We start from the raw sequence: 17,793 nt of genomic DNA, 5'->3' as shown, positions 1-17,793 counted from the left end.
ATTTCTTCACTGTGAGGGTGACAAAGCACTGGAACAGGCTGCCCAGAGAGGTTGTGGAGTCTCCTTCTTTGGAGATCTTTAAAACCCGCTTGGATGCAGTCCTGTGCCACGTGCTCTAGGTGACCCTGCTTGAGCAGGGGGGTTGGACTCGATGACCTCTGAGGTCCCTTCCAACCTTCAGCATTCTATGATTCTATGATTCTATGATTCTATGATACCTAAAACCACCTTCCAGAAAAACACACCCACGTTCACAACAGCCACCACTATTTTGAACAGCACAACATATGCAGGTAAGCAAACCTCAGGTAAATCCTCTTGCGATAGCCCATTGGATACCTTACCATAGTGGTCATTCTTCAACGACTAGACACGTATCAGTCTTCTTTCAAACAGAAAGCCAGAATGTTTCCAGAGATCACAGAATCACAGAATGGTTTAAGTTGGAAGGGACCCCTAGAGATCATCTAGTCCAACCTCCTGCTCAAGCAGGGACACCTAAAGCACAGGGTAGCATCCAAGTGGGTTTTGAAAATCTCCAGAAAAGGAGCACTGTGAAATATTTTGAGGTAGAAGACTGTGGGCTGTTTCTGACCAGGCAGGGCTGGTGTGTTTTGGCTTTGTTAACCTCACGGGGGTATGCAAGTCTTTGCACAGGACTGAAAAATCTCTTGTGTCCAATTTGCTGTGGGGGTGTGTGTTGCTAATTGCCGTACCCAGGTGTTAGAAGTGGCATCCCCGTGGAGCTGTGTAAGATGAAGAAAAAAAAGAGAGGAAATTTCTCTCTTCCGTGTTCCCCCATTTTACCCCTGTGCAAAAGGAATCAGAAAAATACCACCTAATTTCCTAAGCTTTGAGATCCTTCATGAGAAAAAGGCACAATAGATGGAAAAATAACTCGATACACATATAAATGTAGAGTGTGAATTTGTCTTAACATCAAAATGAACTCTACTTGAGAAATAACATGGCAAGATAATCACTGGTCTTTGAAGAGTAAGAAGCAGTACTCATTAGAAAACACTTGCCTTGTTGAATCCAATTGCCGGTTAAAATCTATTTACTTTGTGATACCATTTTTCTCCTGGTTATTTCTGCAGCTCTCTGAACATATTCTAGACAGATTTTGATTTTATGAAATAACAACCAATTTGTGTCACATTATGCATTATCAGAACACTAGAAAACTTTTTTTTTTTTTCAGTTTTGGACTATATCTAACTTGCTTAGCAAGAGGTACTTAAGGGCTGAGAAACACTTAACCATCTAATCAGCCTAAACATTGTGGCTCAAGTCTATATGCTTCACAGATGCAACCACACCAAAAAGAACATTTCTACCTGCAGATAAACCCCACGAACTTGACATTTCATTTAAAAAAATATGGAAATTTATCATGTAACCATGGACATATTAAATTGAGTGATAGAGGAAGAAATAAAATGTAAATTTGTTTCCTACTGCAGTACAAGGGAAGTTGTCTCTGAATAGATTCACTTAACTGTCTTAATTATTAAATTCTCACAAAACAGATACACACAGATTATATAGCAAATGACATAAATGAATGCTCAAATGAAGAAAATAGCTCTCAATTCAAAATATTAGTAGAAAATCAATACTGTCCTGATTACATAGGTTTCATCTGAGGTTAACTTCTTTTTAGCTGCTTATTTGATTTAATGTTTAGATTAATCACTTGCTAAATCACTGGGCCATAATTTAGCTTATAGAATTTGTAACTTGTCTACAGTATAGCAAAGCAAGAAATCTGTGATATTACTATAAATGCATATTAATTTTACAGCTAAATACAGTGCATTTTAAATCACAGAAAATATGCTTTTGCTTATAAACTAATATTAATTCAGATCTTATCACTATCACAGAGCAGCTGATACCAGAATACATCATCTACACAATTTAGTATTTTAATGGCTTGTTGTTCTTTCCATGGGTCCATTAAGCTTCTAAAATGCTTTTAATACCAAGATTGCTAATTACATTGCTTCTCTTTAAACCTACAGAAAGGTTTTTGTTTTTCTTGCAGAATTTCTCAGTGAGTTATTTATAAAAAAAAAGATTATGTTTAAAAAAAATCACAGAAGTGTTACCATTTTTGCCCTCTCTGTATTTTTTATTTTCTCTGTATGCATTCCTATCTGTAGCAGTAGAAAGCACGCAATCCTTAGTTCACATTATAAGCAAGGAATTGAAAATGTATCTTTTGCCACTCTGCTGACATCTCAGAGTGTGCCTTCACAGCAAGGTGGAACAACTCTGGTTATGGTTCTTTGCATTTCCTTGCAAACACAAACTGGCTTAAGGAAACCCTATTCTGTCCCCGAGAGAGTATCCCTACAGCCAGTTCCTAGTTGTGTGTGGAGCAGTGTGGTACACCATGCCCATGTGTCCAGTCTTTTATAATTTTGCAGGTTATTTTTGGTGTAGATTAGTTTGCTGACCCAATTGACCGCATTTTCTCACAAGCACAAGAGCTATGGGGAAGACTTTGGTGAGAAAGGAGGTGGCAGCTTTTTGGCACATGAGAGTAGAAACTCCTTAGAGCTCATGTTGCTGGTTGCAGGAAAGGACTATATCTTACATGTCCAGTCACACAAGTGATTCCCTGCACACCCCTTTTCCACACAGGACAGATCAGCAGAGCATGAACTGAAAGGCTAGAGATGGTCAAGGGCTTGTGCTCTGGATGCAGCACTCAGATGGACTCTGGTTCCTCTCTGATTTCCCTTTCTGCCTCACTGGGCCCTGCCAGGACTTCAGTTCTTCATAATGATCCATGAAGCAGCTGCCTTCTTGAACTCTTTGAGATCCCTGCACATCTTCTCTCCAGTCATACGTATCCATTGCTGAGGCACTCTTGTTCCTTGGGTCATGATCATATTTGCCTGTGCCAAGGCTGGTTGGCCATTCACAAGAGAGTGGATAAAACATTTGTATGTTACTGCAGAGCCCTGGTAGCCCAAGCTGTTCACAGATTTACTTTCTAAGGCATCAAATAGGCATTAAATGAAGAAGCTAACAAATAGAGAAAATTGTCATGAACTAGAGTAATCTTAATCGTGAATTGTAGCACAATGTTTTCAGGCAGAAACATGTGTTTTCCACATGACAATATCCCTTTACTACTCAGGTTGGTGTCTTACCTACTTCTCGAGAAGTTGATTTAAATAGTATTATTCATAGGCAATTTCTGCCTTCCACCTGTAGACATAAATTAGAATTTCAGATTTGGTTCACGGTCCTTCTATAGAACTATCAAATTACTATAGAAGGTAGGAAAAAAACAGAATAGTTGGCTGCTTTTGTAAATAGAAATGAATGAAAAGTTCAGCTAACATTTTCGGAGTGACTAATAATTGTTAGGGCTTTGATTTTTTAGAATATAGACACTTCATATGGAAGAGGTATTCTGAGGGTTGGTGCTTAAATCACCATATATTCTCTGCACCAGCCATTCTCCATTGACTCTCAAGAGTAGATGGACTTACAGTCCTTGATCAGTTATTCAGTCTTAGCCTTAGTATATATTGTAATAAATCCTTATTCTCAAACTTAGAATCTTTTTCTGTATCAATTATGGTGGCCTTGTACATCTCATTTCCATGAATTATATAAAAATAGTACAAAATAATCTGAAGATCATTTAGAACACAGTGAGCAAAATTTATTTTCATGGGATTATCATATGTCAATGTAAGCAGTATTTCTTTGGAAAAGCCTTTTTCATTGAGATTTACACCCAATTTTTCCATCAATGAATTGAACAGGCTTCATTTTAAAACAAGTTAGGTAGTATGCCTCCAGTGACTCTTAACAGAAACACTTTTCCAGAATCCTACTGCTTTCATGGGCAGAACTTTTCTAATTTGCATCAGCATTTATTCAGGGACAGTGGGTATCCTTTGCGTACAGCAGTGATAATCCTTCAGTTTAATATCTTCCTTCCCACTGTGATAATAGGAAAAAAAAAAAAAAAAAAAGATGTCCTTCTTCCCCTTTAGTTTGCTAGGCTACGCAATCCAGGCTTGTTTAATTTCCTAGACAGGCTCCTCCTGGTCATCACAGACTAAGACTACATTAGAAAGTACTGAAGCCCAACAGGAGTGGATTTACTGCATGAACCAAGGTGCTGAGACTCCAGTAGATACACTAGATATCTTTTGAAGGTTTATCTTAGGTTACCTCTAGTCTGATCCCACAGGCTGAACACTCTAGGGGCTTTCCTGGAGCATGCCTTCTGTTTTAGCTTCATCCCCACTAGTCCTCCTACACACGTCTCCCAGGACACAGGGCATTCCTCTTGCCTGAGCTGCTGACAAGAGCCATGCAGTGCATGTGGTGTCACCTGGGTTTTGTACAGCAGTATAAATGTCTCAAAAAACAAAGCTTTGAGGAAGAAGTTTGCCTCTGTTCCTATGAGACACACTCGCGGTGATCTTTACAAACTGCTTGAATGCAACTGGAAGTAAGTTTAACAGGGTATTTTTTCTATGCATGCCCTTTCAGAAATCTTCCGGTAGTGTTTAAGCTATGCAGGAGATTTGTTGCTGGAATTTCTGCAGTCAACTGAGAAACAGAGATTGGCTGATCAGCTTGAGATTAGTCCTGTGTTCTGAAATGAATTAATGTGAATTTGTTTTGAAAGGAGTTACTGTGAGTTGTCCAGTTTTTTAATTACTGGCATCACGGCTTGGATATGGTCTGGATATGGACCATGGACTGGATATGCTTGATCTGGGGAATGACAGGTACCTAAATGAAAATAAAGGTGAGAGATGACAACTTCTAAGCAGCCCACCCTTAATCAGGCTGCTGAAGATGCACAATGCTGTTTCTCTGAAAATTGGCACAAGCACAGTGCATCCTGCACTCATGGGTTTCTATGAGATGAGTTGGACTGCATACTGCAATCAATTCAAATCAGCTCCATTCACTGAATTAGGCTAACTTTGATCCTGTAAAAATAATTTTAAAGGATAAAGAACTATACATAACTTTACAAGAACATTAAAATGTCAGGCAGCATGCAACACCAAGCTGACATTTGAAGATTACATTTTGCAGAAAACCAAAGAGGAAATTTATATTCAGAGGTAAGATAGCTTTCTTGCTTCAGTGGTAAAACCGTATTATTGGGAGAAGGGGAAAAAAGGGAGGGGAAGGGATCAAATTCAGTTTCAAGGATCAAACTGAGTTCAGGGCAGATGCTGGAGAGACAAGAGTGTTTCATTTGGCACTAGGTGCACAGAAATGACGAGCAAACACAGAAGCCCTTGTTTTATTCTCAATTGGTACATTGTCTGTGCATGATCCAAGAGTGTGACCTTCCAGAAGGCTGTGATCTGTGAGGCTTAATGCTGCTGCTCATCAGCTCATAATAGCGGACTGACCCAATGTGAGAAGAAAACTGTACACAAATGCAACCATAGATTATTGAATGTGTCTTCAATCAAGAATGAGGGAAAAAGAATTTGCTAAAACACAGAATGCTTTGCAATCTGGAAAAGGCTTGGCATGTAAGCCTAAGCTCCAGCACATTATTCTGTTGACTAGAAAGGTGAAAAGCAAAGAACAAAAGTACATTGTTTTTCCAGAAGTATCTGCGATCTCATTCATCATTTCACGTTGGTCTTAAATAACAGTGGAGGCAATGTTGCATTATTGCACAAACCAAACTTAGACAATTGCTAAAAGCAACCTATTTCTCCATAAATACAGAGAAAGACTGTTCTCTATTTCTGCTAGCAGAAGGTTAGGCTTTCCAGCAGATATATTATATGATAGAATCTGAATGATGACAATAACCACCCTGTGCTTAGAACATGAAATAACATTCTGTTGGCAGTTTTTAACATTCAGTGACCACACTCCTTATCTAAAAAGGAACTTTCTATTCAGAATAACTAAATGTTTATGGGAGTAATTATGGAGAAAAAGCAGCTTCAAATTACAGGGGAATTGAGAGAGTCTGGACACTATGCTAATAATCAGAACTTCCAATTTCACAGGCTTTCTAGGACAGCCTGAAAAATAGATAGAGGAAAAAATCCAGACTGACCATGAGAACTCATGTTCTGTGAGAACTCATGTTCTTATGAGAACATGAGATTCTCTCTCATGAGAGTTTCTGTGCAAAAAGCAGGTAAGCAAGAAATTTGCTGAAGGATGGGCATAAATATATGGCAGATAATGCAAAGGTACCAAAAAGCACAGTATTAGTAACATGCTGGAGGGGAGACTGGTAAATGCTTAGAGAGTTCTACATTGACCTGGATATCACCCTGGATATGGACATCAGATCTAGATATCTTGAAGACCGTCTGGATAGCTCATGTGAAATCTGTCTTCAAGTCTGTAAAATGTTAGTTAATATATCTGTTGAATTAACATAAATTGATTATATTCAAATATGATTAGAAATAAGAGTAAAGCCAAACAAAGGACCAAGTGAAATCAGATCCAGGGAAGGTCATCAAAGGAGACTTCCTTCTTACAAATAAGCATTATGTAACATAAACATACACAAATATAAGCTAAAAGTATTAAAGAACAAAAGATGCATCCTATCAATATTTGATTTTTCTATGTCATACAATGATCTTTATGGGTGATAACAAATCTATGCTTCAGCATTTTGAAGGAAATACTTGAAATAATTGCTATAGATTTCACCAGAAGTATCAAAGCAGAAAATACAGCTCCACACAGAGCACACAGCACTATAGAGACGTGTGCCATGATGGCTGTTTTGCTGGTAAGCAGCACTGGAGTGGAATTTCCACTCTGAAGGCCTTCATTTCCTTAATACCAAGCCTAACAGGAGTCCATTCGAAGGAGGACATGCTGGTCTCTGGGATTCACATACTGTCTCCTTGGCTTGGGCAGGATTCTAGTACAGGCGCTCGATTCACTAAACATAGTCATAATCATAACTCTAATCCTAATGAGAACCTCACTGAGCAATAAAGCACATTGACCCGTCCTTCTGCAAAACACTCTTGATTGACATCTCCTTCCTAGTACCAGCTCTTGTCCCACCTCCTTTCTCTAAGGAAGACTTCAGTTTAATTTCCACTCTGAAGTCCTTCATTTCACTAAAACAACCACAATTACCTCATCTACCTCCAAAAGAGTGTGGAGCTACAGCCCTAACCTGACCTCCTGTCCTTCATCTCTTGGCTAAGCAAGACTGCATTGAAATGCTTAACCATAGTCTTATCCAGCTGAAAAGCACATGGACTCTTTCCACCTCCAGAAGAATACTGAGTTCCAGTTCCAGGCTTTGTGTGACACTAATGCAATTCCCACTCAAAGGCTCATAGTTCCCTAGTTGTTATGCATATCCTGGTCTTTTTTCTCTAATTAAATGAAATGTTTTACTCTAGGGAGACAAACATCACCATTCAGCCTATTTGGCAGAATCAAGATTTTTATATTTTAATTAAAAGCTGCAAGTTTCCCATTTGAAGTGGAAATACAAGTCTGTAATTTGGGAATATGTGAAACTTTTAAGGAGAGGATAAGGTAGGAGTTGACAGGAAATGTGAAGCTGTAATTAAACTTTAAAATAAAACAACTGTTTTTTAAAGCAAAAGAGGGAAAGTATATATAAAAAAAAAAAAAGAACTGAATGCTCTCCCACGTGCAAAGCAACAAAATGATAGTTTTGTTTGCAAAGTTCCCTTCTTTTTCTTCAGAAAAGGGCCTTAAACTCTTCAGGCTTCTGCTTCAGATTTCTCTAATCTTGCCGCCTCAGTTTCCGTTTCTAATACATAAAAGGGAGACCTATAAACAATCCAGATCACATTGGCAAAAGTCCTCATGTGGGCTTCTGCAGTCGTAATGAGCCCGGCTCAGCTGCTCCAGTTCAAGCTTTCATCTCATCTAATCACTGCAATGTGCTCTGCGGCTGCAGGGCAGGGCAGGGGGTTGCTCTTGCCTCGAGGCACTTGGAGCTGTGTAGAGCAGCACATTGCCGTGGGGGAGACCCCCTTTGGCCTTTGAAAGGAGCCCCACAACGCACACGGGACACGTGCCCTGCACTCAGCACTGGGGCTAAGAGGTCGGGAGAATTTGACTTGGAGCGTTTGAGTGCCTAGAATGGGAAAGAGCTTCCACATCCAAATCCGTTCACTCGCCATTGGCTCCGTGTAGAGCATCATCACATAAATGGCTGGAATTTTATGTGATGCAGGGGCCTGTCCCAAAAGACCAGGACTGAGGACATTGAACTCATTTAATATAGGTCATCTGCAGTCAATCTGCGGTCAATAAATGACAGTTATTATCACAAACAAGTTAAAGATTTTATTATCCTAGCACAAATCAAGCCTTAAATACACCTAAATAGATATGTGATGCTTTACTCTGATAGATCTGTTAAGTGCTTGAAGGGAGGAATTACCATTCTGCAGCTAGAGTAACTATGGGTAAGAGAGGAAAAGTGACTTGCCTGAAGCAACTCAGAAGGTCAAAAGAAAGTCAGAACCAGGAATATAATGCAGAAATTCAACATCCTGACTTAGTATCTAGCCCACTAATAAGCCGAATATTTTGCAAAAGACTTTACAAAGCCCATTGCAAACATTATTCAAATTCAAAACTTTTGGATGTCAACATTAAAACCATTATCCAAAGTGTCTGCAATCCAAATTCTGTTGTATTGAGATAGTGCTTTCAAAATCAGAGAGCAAAGCTGACTAGAAATAAGCCAAGCAATTTGAAGAAAATACCTAGCCACTGAGTAAGAAACTTGTTACAAGTGTATCACAGTGCACTATTGTGTTTCTTTCATGAACTTGATGAGTTTGTTGGTAAGCATAAGGAATGGACTCTTAAAAATAAACATATGAAGACAAATTACTCTTCTGCGTAATTTCAATGATTACCTCTTTAAATAAGAGAGAAGCTGTGCTAATATTTTTATTTTTATTATTATTATTATTATTATTATTATTATTATTATTATTATTATTATTATTATTATTATTTTTCTCTCTCCAATTTGGCAGCTTTGCTTCATGTCCAAAGGACATATTTTTTTAGACTCATTTCTGTTTTTTTTTTTACCTTGTAAAGTAGCTTGTGGCCTGGAGGTCAGAATCCTGAGGTCGAAGGTTGTCATACACATACTTCAGATCCTGAATACTATTTAGCTCAGGCAATCCTGCATGCAGCATCTTAAAATAAAGAAATATCATTAGTCCACTGCACTAGTTAAAAACAATTTAAATGAAATGGGGTTACTGCCCTCTGGAGAGGCGTATCATTCTCCACAGACAGTGCAGGAAGCTGAGAGACACATGGTATTTCTGTTAGTTGGCTATGTTTCGTTCAAAAGTTATGTTCAAAAGACAGATAGTGCAAATATTCCCCTTGCTGTAACTAAAGGTTCAAGGCAATGGGTAGTACAAGCAACTGAGAGCGCCCAACTGGCCATACAATCTCTCCAGGCACTTTGAAGCATCAGCAACAAAAATAATTCTAATTCACTTCAAATTCAAGTGATTTTTCTCAATGAGCACAGTCACCTGAGTGACACTCTGCATGTACTTCAGAGAAAATAATTCACTCGCATTGTTCAGAGGAAAATATATATGAATCTGCAATTGCTACTTGAGCTGTGGGTATTCTTCATTGATATTTATGTCTACAGAAGACAAAAAGGCCCACTGAATTTTGAGGACAGAGGGGAAAAAAAAGGGAAGTACTGCTGTTGTCTTAAAGTTTAGTTGAGAGATGCTCAGAGGAAGTGGAAAGGGATAGGGTCATATGTTGCTTTTTTCATATGCACTACATATATTTAAAGTCAAGTTTCAAAGTTTTATGTATTTTATTTTTGGCATTAGGAGAAACAATTTGCTCCATACCAGACTAGTCTACCACCAATGGACAGTTAAATTATTGTCTCACTGAGTTCTGACTAGCAAAGAACAGAAAGACAGATAACTCAATGAGGTGATTTTACAAAGCAGCTTACTTTCTTGATTGAATGAAACTTGATAAGTGAGTAGAGATTGGGGCAGTAACAACATTCAACACTTAAGGACATGCAGTGCTCTTTATTTGCTTATCTTCAACCGAGTTATAAAAGATGGTAACAATTCCAGCCCTTTTAAAATTATGAAATTGTCACATAGGTAAATGGAGCTTCTTTCCTTGCATTAGAGAACAATGTCAGTTAATAACATAATATGACTGTTTCTTGAATGATCTGCAGTGCAACTAAAACTCAGTTTGCTGCATTGCAGAGGATGGCAGAAAACATTTCCAGTAGGTACACAGTGCTTATTTGGCTGTAGAAAGATTATTCTATTGTTTCAATCCTCTTACTCCATATGGAATATCTTCTTGTTTGCACTTCCTCCATCACCTAAGAATTAACTAAAATGACAAAAGAGTCTGGTGCCATTTCTGAAGCCTTCAGCTGCTGCTTCAGAAGGCCCCCTATTCACAGGCTCCCTATGAAGATCTGTGCTCCTCATACACACCAAGTTCCTCTTGACTATTCCAGGAGAATTAAAATGTCACTAAAAGCCTAGGCAAGTGCCTTCTTTTGACCCTAGGTATGTCTTGACCTACCACACTTGAAGATTGGAGACTTTTTGACTCACTGAGTGGAGCAGCTTCCATGCAAATGTGGGTCTGGCTTCAGAGGTGCGTGTGAAACCCAGCTAAACATCTCCTGAAGAAATGAATAGCATTAGCATGCAGTCTCAATGTAGGATCCTCTGAAACACAGATCTTTCCTGATCCTCTTTTCCCAGATGGCTTCTGAGTTGTAGAAAGCTGTAATTACTTCTCTGGGGACATAAGATCCTGGAGACTGATATTCCATCTAGGCACCATTTTTCTTGTTTTACCCTACTAGCTCTACCTGTTTCTCCATCCACACTGTAGCCAAATGGATCAATTACTTGCTCTCTGGTGTCACCTCTAAGCTCCCATTAATAATTTTCTATCTGAAAAATCTTTATGACAGTAATGGATTTTGCATTTTTTATAAACCAGTCAAATGGTGTTTGCATTCTCTGGAAATCCATTTTGTAATAGTTCACATCAACTCTTTAGTAAGAGTAAAGCTGATGAACTACAGGCATTTGTGCAGCTGAATTCTGCCAGCGAGACTTTGGGGCCTCCCACAGATGTTTCTATTTTCAAGAGTGATGGAAACTTCATGGATTATTTCTTACTCCTGAGAGCAAATGCTGGAATGATTCTAGAAACATGCTGCTCACCACCAAGAAAAAGACTTAAGTACCATATTGGGCCAAAACTCCACTCGTGGTTCATAACTGCAGTTTGCTAAAAGCCACTAGTGGTTACTTACCATGCAGAGCAGAGCTTACAACTCCTGTCAAGCACTGCACTTTTCACAAATGTCCTTATTATTTGGATTTTTTTAGCCACATTTTACAAATAGTATCTCAGAAAACAGAAGGTGAGGGGGGAGATGAAAACAAACTGATGTCAATTTTCAAAGATTTAGAAACATTTATTTAAATAGGCAGTGGTTAATTTATCATGCTCTCTCCTCATATTGTGGTATTTTGCAGAGGAATGCGCCCGAAGTAAAGCTTTTGCAAACTCCTAGTTTTCTAGATGTCACCTACGTAGCTAAAACATTTCATTTCATATATTTCTTTACTGATTTCTATTTCAAGTGAATAAGCAGACTCCTTATCATCTCTCAGATGATACAGCAATGTGTATAGAGCAATTTCTTGGCTGCTCCCTGGCCTCAGCAGGCATTCTTTTAATAACCTCTATAGATTTTTTCATGTGCAGACCAGTCACCTCTGCTTACCCAAGGACCTGGGTTTGCTCTTTAGAGTAATGCCTTAGCCAAGCGACCAAAATTGCTTCGCAAATGCTACTTAATTTACTATTCTCATCCGGCACATGAGGCGCAAAAGTCCTGTCATTAACCTTTCACATGCAAGTAAACAGCAGCGTAAAGAACTTACACAATCTGCCACAGCATGTGAAGCAGTGGGAACACTTACAGCATGAAAACCCCCAAGGGTCTTTAAAGCTCCTTGTGCAGAAGGATTTTGCAGCCAGTCTCAACGAGCATAATGCTTGCTCTTTCCCACATCTGCCCTCCTAAGAAGGGAGGTTAGAAACATGCAAAAAACATTCCACTACTACATACTTGACATCAGCCACTCTGTGGACTATTCAGATTACTTTTTGCATGAATAGGGTTGGCAAACGACTGCTTGAAGGCCCAGAAAAAGGACTAGAGTGAAATTCTTGAATGCAAGAACTTGTGCCCCGAGTTTTCTGCAGTTTTGCCAAAAAGGCAAAATTCCATTAAATTTCCATTAAATTTCCATTTAAAAAGGAAAAAAAACAGGCAGCCTAGCTTTTCTTTTGTTAGATATTCGTACATGAAATCGGATGCTCAAAGACAATTTCCTCACAGAGTGTATCATCTGATACCTCTTTAAATCCCAAAGCTTCAGGAGGCAGCAGAAAAGTCTTCGTAGAAAAGAGGAACCAGGGGAAATTGAGTTTTGGTTTCATCCTCAAGCTTCTTACCGTTTCCAGCAGGTTCAAAAGTAACTGGCTGTGTTTCCTGACTATATTATAGGCTCGACAACAAAGCTCCACAAACTCTTGGAAACGCTGTGGGTTTTTTCCACCTTCTGTGATGAAATACTCCATCTCTGATGTGAAGATGAAGGGAGCTCGGTCCCTTGAAAAGAGAACAATTACATGAAGAATTTCATAGGAAAAAAAGAAACAATAAACAAATCATGCAAGACAGCTAATATTTGTAACTCATTATTCACGATTGTTTTTCTGGTATTATTATTTCATCTCTCCTTACTTCAAATGTGAACAGCTCTATTTCTCTGTCTGCTGGCACTGATTAATTGTGGCAGAGACAGGTCTCACAGTGAGATCTTCCTAGCGAAAAAGGCAGCAACTGAACAAGTTAGAGGCTTATTTTCCTTCAGCCCTTCTTTTCTTTTCTTTTCTTTTCTTTTCTTTTCTTTTCTTTTCTTTTCTTTTCTTTTCTTTTCTTTTCTTTTCTTTTCTTTTCTTTTCTTTTCTTNTTCTTTTCTTTTCTTTTCTTTTCTTTTCTTTTCTTTTCTTTTCTTTTCTTTTCTTTTCTTTTCTTTTCTTTTCTTTTCTTTTCTTTTCTTTTCTTAACTCTCATTGCTTTAATTACTTGACTCCTGCCTGAATGTGAATCTGGAAACAAGTTCTCTCCTGGTGTTGAAATATTTAAATATTATACTCAAACAGTATGGATATAATTATCAACTCCCTACTAAACAGGAAGTGTATTTGAGGAAAAAAAAAAGAAGAAAAATATCCCCATAATGTATGGTGCTGTCATTGGATATACAGCATTCTGAAGTCCATTTCTGACCTGAGTTACAACAGAATAAAACTAAATATATTCTGTTGTTTCCTGTACAGTTATTCTGGACTCACAATAAACTAAACAAGCAGATTCTGACACCATGCTCACTGCAGTGAGTCATCACAACTGTGTATACAGATGCATGTAAACAGATTAGAGAGCTATATTCCAAGGAAATATATGTAAGAGGTTAACCATTAATTTGAAGTGAATTTGAGTAATCTAAATATTCTTGTGAAGCTCAAAGGTAGAAACAAATTTGAGGATATAAATTTGCTTCTTGCTAAAACCTCATGTGGGCTGAGCCTGACCCCACTCTGCTTTTTGATTCCTTCATAAAAGAGACTGAAACTAAAAAGATGTCCCAGGAGGTTTCTTCATTTTGCTGTAGAAATGTTTGCCTTGTACTGCTGTGGGAAAAAAAAAAAGTCAAGTTGCAGTGAGATTCCATGCTACAGCTCAAGGTTTCAGCCTCAAGAAATGTTCAGACTGCTTTTCTTTTCTTAACCCAGGAAATTTTTCCTGTTTTGAATTGAAGCCACCCTTAAAAACAGATCTCCCATGGTCATGGGTCATCACAGAGCAGTGTAATTCATTAGGTTTTATAATATATTCTTCAATTTCATCAAGGTAGCACTAGGAATGATGAAGGTCCACAGTATTCATTCTTATTTTTTCGTTTTTATCTGTGTGTATTGTGTAAAATGTGGTTTTATAGTGTGATCGCTATGTACTGCTACTGCATTGTTTTGTGTTGCAAACTCAATGGGAACTACAAAACTGTGCATATTACTGCTTTCAGACAGAAAGACTTTCCCAAACCTGCCTCTAATTCATCTTTTATCTTATCTTTTAACAGAGATATATAACATAGACAAAAAATATTAAATACCATCATGATGTAATTTGAACCACAGAAGCCAATTTGATTAAACCAGTATGAAAAAGAAAAAAAGCTAGAAAGTTAATAATATTAATATATTCACTTATCAGGGGAAAGACATCTAACCCAAATTCTGAACTAAAAGGATTTTGGCACCTTGACAATGTTTAAAAAACAAATCTCCTTATCTGCAGTTATATCCTTGGGCTAGAGGAGGTCACATCAAAATTGCTTCTCTAAAGCTCCCATGGCTTGTATTATGTTCAAAATTCATCTTTGATTTCTGATGTCCAACAGCATCAAGAAACTCAAAATAGTATGAAGACAGCCCTTTCTGAACTAGTCCAAGTATCCTACATTAAGCTACTTGAGCTGAAAATCGATTTTGCAGTCAGAAATTACTTTCCTGGAAGAAATATGGTGTATAACATTGTTGGGTTGGGCTGCAGGCCAACTTCTACATAATGCAATGACAGCAAACACTGACCAGTTCTCTTATTGCTTTTACTGAAGGTTTCATTTGAACATGTAACTAGTAGGTGTTAGTATTTGTATTATTTGTAGATTAAGCTATATGAAAATTCTAAACTGTTTTTCAAAGTTCTTAAATTTCTCAGTATCATTTAATATATTATTCCAAGGTGGCAGACCTGTCCTACCTTATTAATCTGGAAAATATGGTGTAGAAAATTGGCTCCCTTTGGAGCATTTAAGCCTGGCATTGTTCAAGGTTTTGTGACATCAGAGCCTCTCTCCCATGGTAATCCTGGCAGTAAATCAGATACTGAAGCTCCCCTCCTGCATGCCCTTAATTAAGCTAGCTGCTCACAAAGGGAGCACCTTGCAATTGAAATGAAAACATAAATACAATTTAGTATGGGAGACAAGCTCCACTAGAAGGAATAACAGTTACTTTCCATGATAATATAGGCTAAACTCTAGTGTGAAGAGATCCTTACTCATTGAACAGTATGTCTAACATTTTTGAAAAAAAACCCAAAAAACAGATCTACTGGGTTGAATGCTTGTGAAACCTTGAAAAAGGCTTTTTGCTGCTTTCACAAACTCTTTTGGATTATAAAAATAAGTAGATATCAGATACATTAGAAATTACAAAATTACTCCAGTAAAATTGCAAACAGCCAAGTGTAAGTTACAGTCCATGCTGCATGTGAAAATTGATAACCTCAGCAAAGGAAACCAGCTGTTGTAGTCTCTACAAGGAGAAGTGCCATGTTTTTTTCTAGTTTATCATACATGAAGCTCACCCAGGTGAGCTCAGGTAACCTGTACTTATATATTAAACAACCATATTTTTAATTAGCAGCCTGTATTACATGCTGCTAATTCATCAAAAAGCGTCAATGCATCCAAAGTCCAAATGCATCATATGTTGATTATCATTTTGAAAGACAGGACATATCACCCATTTGGACATAAATCTGTTATATAATCTATTCAAATGAAATAATCTAAAATATCTAAACATTAAATAAATATTGCATATCCAAACATGTACTTACGATCACAGCTGATTGCTAAAATACTTTAAACCCATGGACACTTGAAGGCCAGTGAAACTGAACCACAATAACAGAAAAAAAGTCCCTTTTTCATTTTGCCATTTCAATCAAATTAATGAAACGGATGGCACCTATTTAGCAGAAATGACCCAAGATGGTAGTTATTCTCCTCTGTGCTCTGCTTTGATGAGGTATTTTCAAAGAATAGCCCTTTATCTATGGATCTTTAAACCAAACACTTTTTTTTCTTTTTTTCTTTTTTTTTCTTTTTTTTCTTTTTTTATTTTTTTTTCTCTTTTTTTTTCTTTTTTCTTTTTTATTTTTTTTCTTTTTTTTTTCTTTTTTTTTTCAGTGTCGTGGACTAAAGAATTAAAGAAGTAAAGCATCTTGAATAACTTCTGGGTTAGAACAGGGATGTTGAATACCATCATTTCTAGTGAAATACAACAACAGCTGCAAAATCAAGGAATTGGTGTGACTTGATCTAGGCTAACTATGTACAATCTATAAGCACAGCTCCCATCAAAAAAATAAATCACAACAGTTGCATGACACTTTTTTTTACTATTTTTTTCCTTTTCCAATAGAGCCTTAGATGATCTCATTAATGACAGAGATTAATGAACCTTTGGTTTTATAATCAAAATTCATCAAAAGGGCAATACTTTCACTTATGATAGAGCCTGTTCGCAGTGCTGGACCTTGATGGGTTATGAGTTGCCTTAGCTGTGACAAGGGAATTTATTCAATTACTTAGGGAGAAGCAAGGCTAGTTATGTTCTTTTTATTGTGTGTTGCTTTTGGACTCAAGATTTTCATGGGAATGTTTTTTACAATTTACTGCATCTGAAAAAATGACTTGTTTTGATCTCATTATATTACTGTATGTAAGTTGAACTTTATTCTAACCACATACTGGAGTAAAAGTTGTGAATTGTTGAATGTCTATATGCTTTTGCAACTTAATAAAAAAGGTAGTCAACACATCTTTCTTAGATGTTCTATACTGCAGAATTCTTAATAGGAATAGCTAAATCCATTGCTGACATTACAGTTTTTGATACCAGCTTACATCTGATGTTTCTTAGCAATGATCAGCAAATTAAGAAAAGCGTCTCCAGCAGGTCGAGGGAAGTGATCATCCCCCTCTACTCAGCCCTGGTGAGGCCACATCTGGAGTACTGCGTCCAGTTCTGGGCTCCCCAGTACAAGAGGGATGTGGAGCTGCTGGAGAGAGTCCAGCGCAGGGCTACGAGGATGATCAGGGGCCTGGAACATCTGCCCTATGAGCAGAGGCTGAGAGAGCTGGGTCTGTTCAGCCTGGAGAAGAGGAGGCTGAGGGGGGACCTGATCAGCGTGTATAAATACCTCAAGGGAGGCAGTGAGGAGGAGGGGGGCGGCCTCTTTTCAGTGGTGAGCAGGGATAGGACTAGAGGAAATGGCTTCAAACTGAAGCATCGGAAGTTCCACAGGAACTTAAGGAAGCATTTCTTCACTGTGAGGGTGACAAAGCACTGGAACAGGCTGCCCAGAGAGGTTGTGGAGTCTCCTTCTTTGGAGATCTTTAAAACCCGCTTGGATGCAGCCCTGTGCCACGTGCTCTAGGTGACCCTGCTTGAGCAGGGGGGTTGGACTCGATGACCTCTGAGGTCCCTTCCAACCTTCGGCATTCTATGATTCTATGATTCTATGAAATCCTAATGATTCTACTGTTCTAAGATTGCAGCACATTTCTAATCTATGATAGAGTCTTAGTAAGTGTTCCCATCACCCCAAAGCAAAGTTGTTTTTGGATGATGGTCTGTTCAGTTTCTTGAGGTTTTCTTTCTTTTCTCCCACTCATAATGTATCATCCAAACATCTTTAATCTTTTTTTTCAGATGCAGTCCAAGCTGTCATAAGGACATAGGAAACAGTGTGAGAAACTATAGAGAAGTGTTTGCAACTTCAAATTAGCTGCTCAATAGCATCCACATCCATATGTT

At 38.0% G+C, this 17,793-nt stretch overlaps 1 protein-coding gene across 1 annotated transcript in view; it reads right to left on the bottom strand.

Annotated features, from left to right (window-relative positions):
• PIK3C2G (phosphatidylinositol-4-phosphate 3-kinase catalytic subunit type 2 gamma) overlaps positions 1 to 17,793 on the bottom strand; it is a 262,575-nt gene that overhangs the window by 45,251 nt on the left and 199,531 nt on the right. Inside the window, exons 26-27 of the mRNA XM_026035575.1 lie at positions 12,568 to 12,724; positions 9,094 to 9,203 (exon numbers count right to left, since the gene is read on the bottom strand). Coding sequence (XP_025891360.1) covers positions 9,094 to 9,203; positions 12,568 to 12,724 — 267 coding nt within the window. The remainder of the gene's footprint in view (positions 1 to 9,093; positions 9,204 to 12,567; positions 12,725 to 17,793) is intronic.

The sequence above is a fragment of the Nothoprocta perdicaria genome, unplaced genomic scaffold (assembly GCF_003342845.1).
Source record: "Nothoprocta perdicaria isolate Ctin4 unplaced genomic scaffold, notPer1 scaffold_161, whole genome shotgun sequence".
In the NCBI taxonomy this organism is placed as follows: Eukaryota; Metazoa; Chordata; class Aves; order Tinamiformes; family Tinamidae; genus Nothoprocta; species Nothoprocta perdicaria.
Note: the sequence above shows the minus strand (reverse complement) of the source record. Positions and strands in the feature narration are given on the sequence as shown.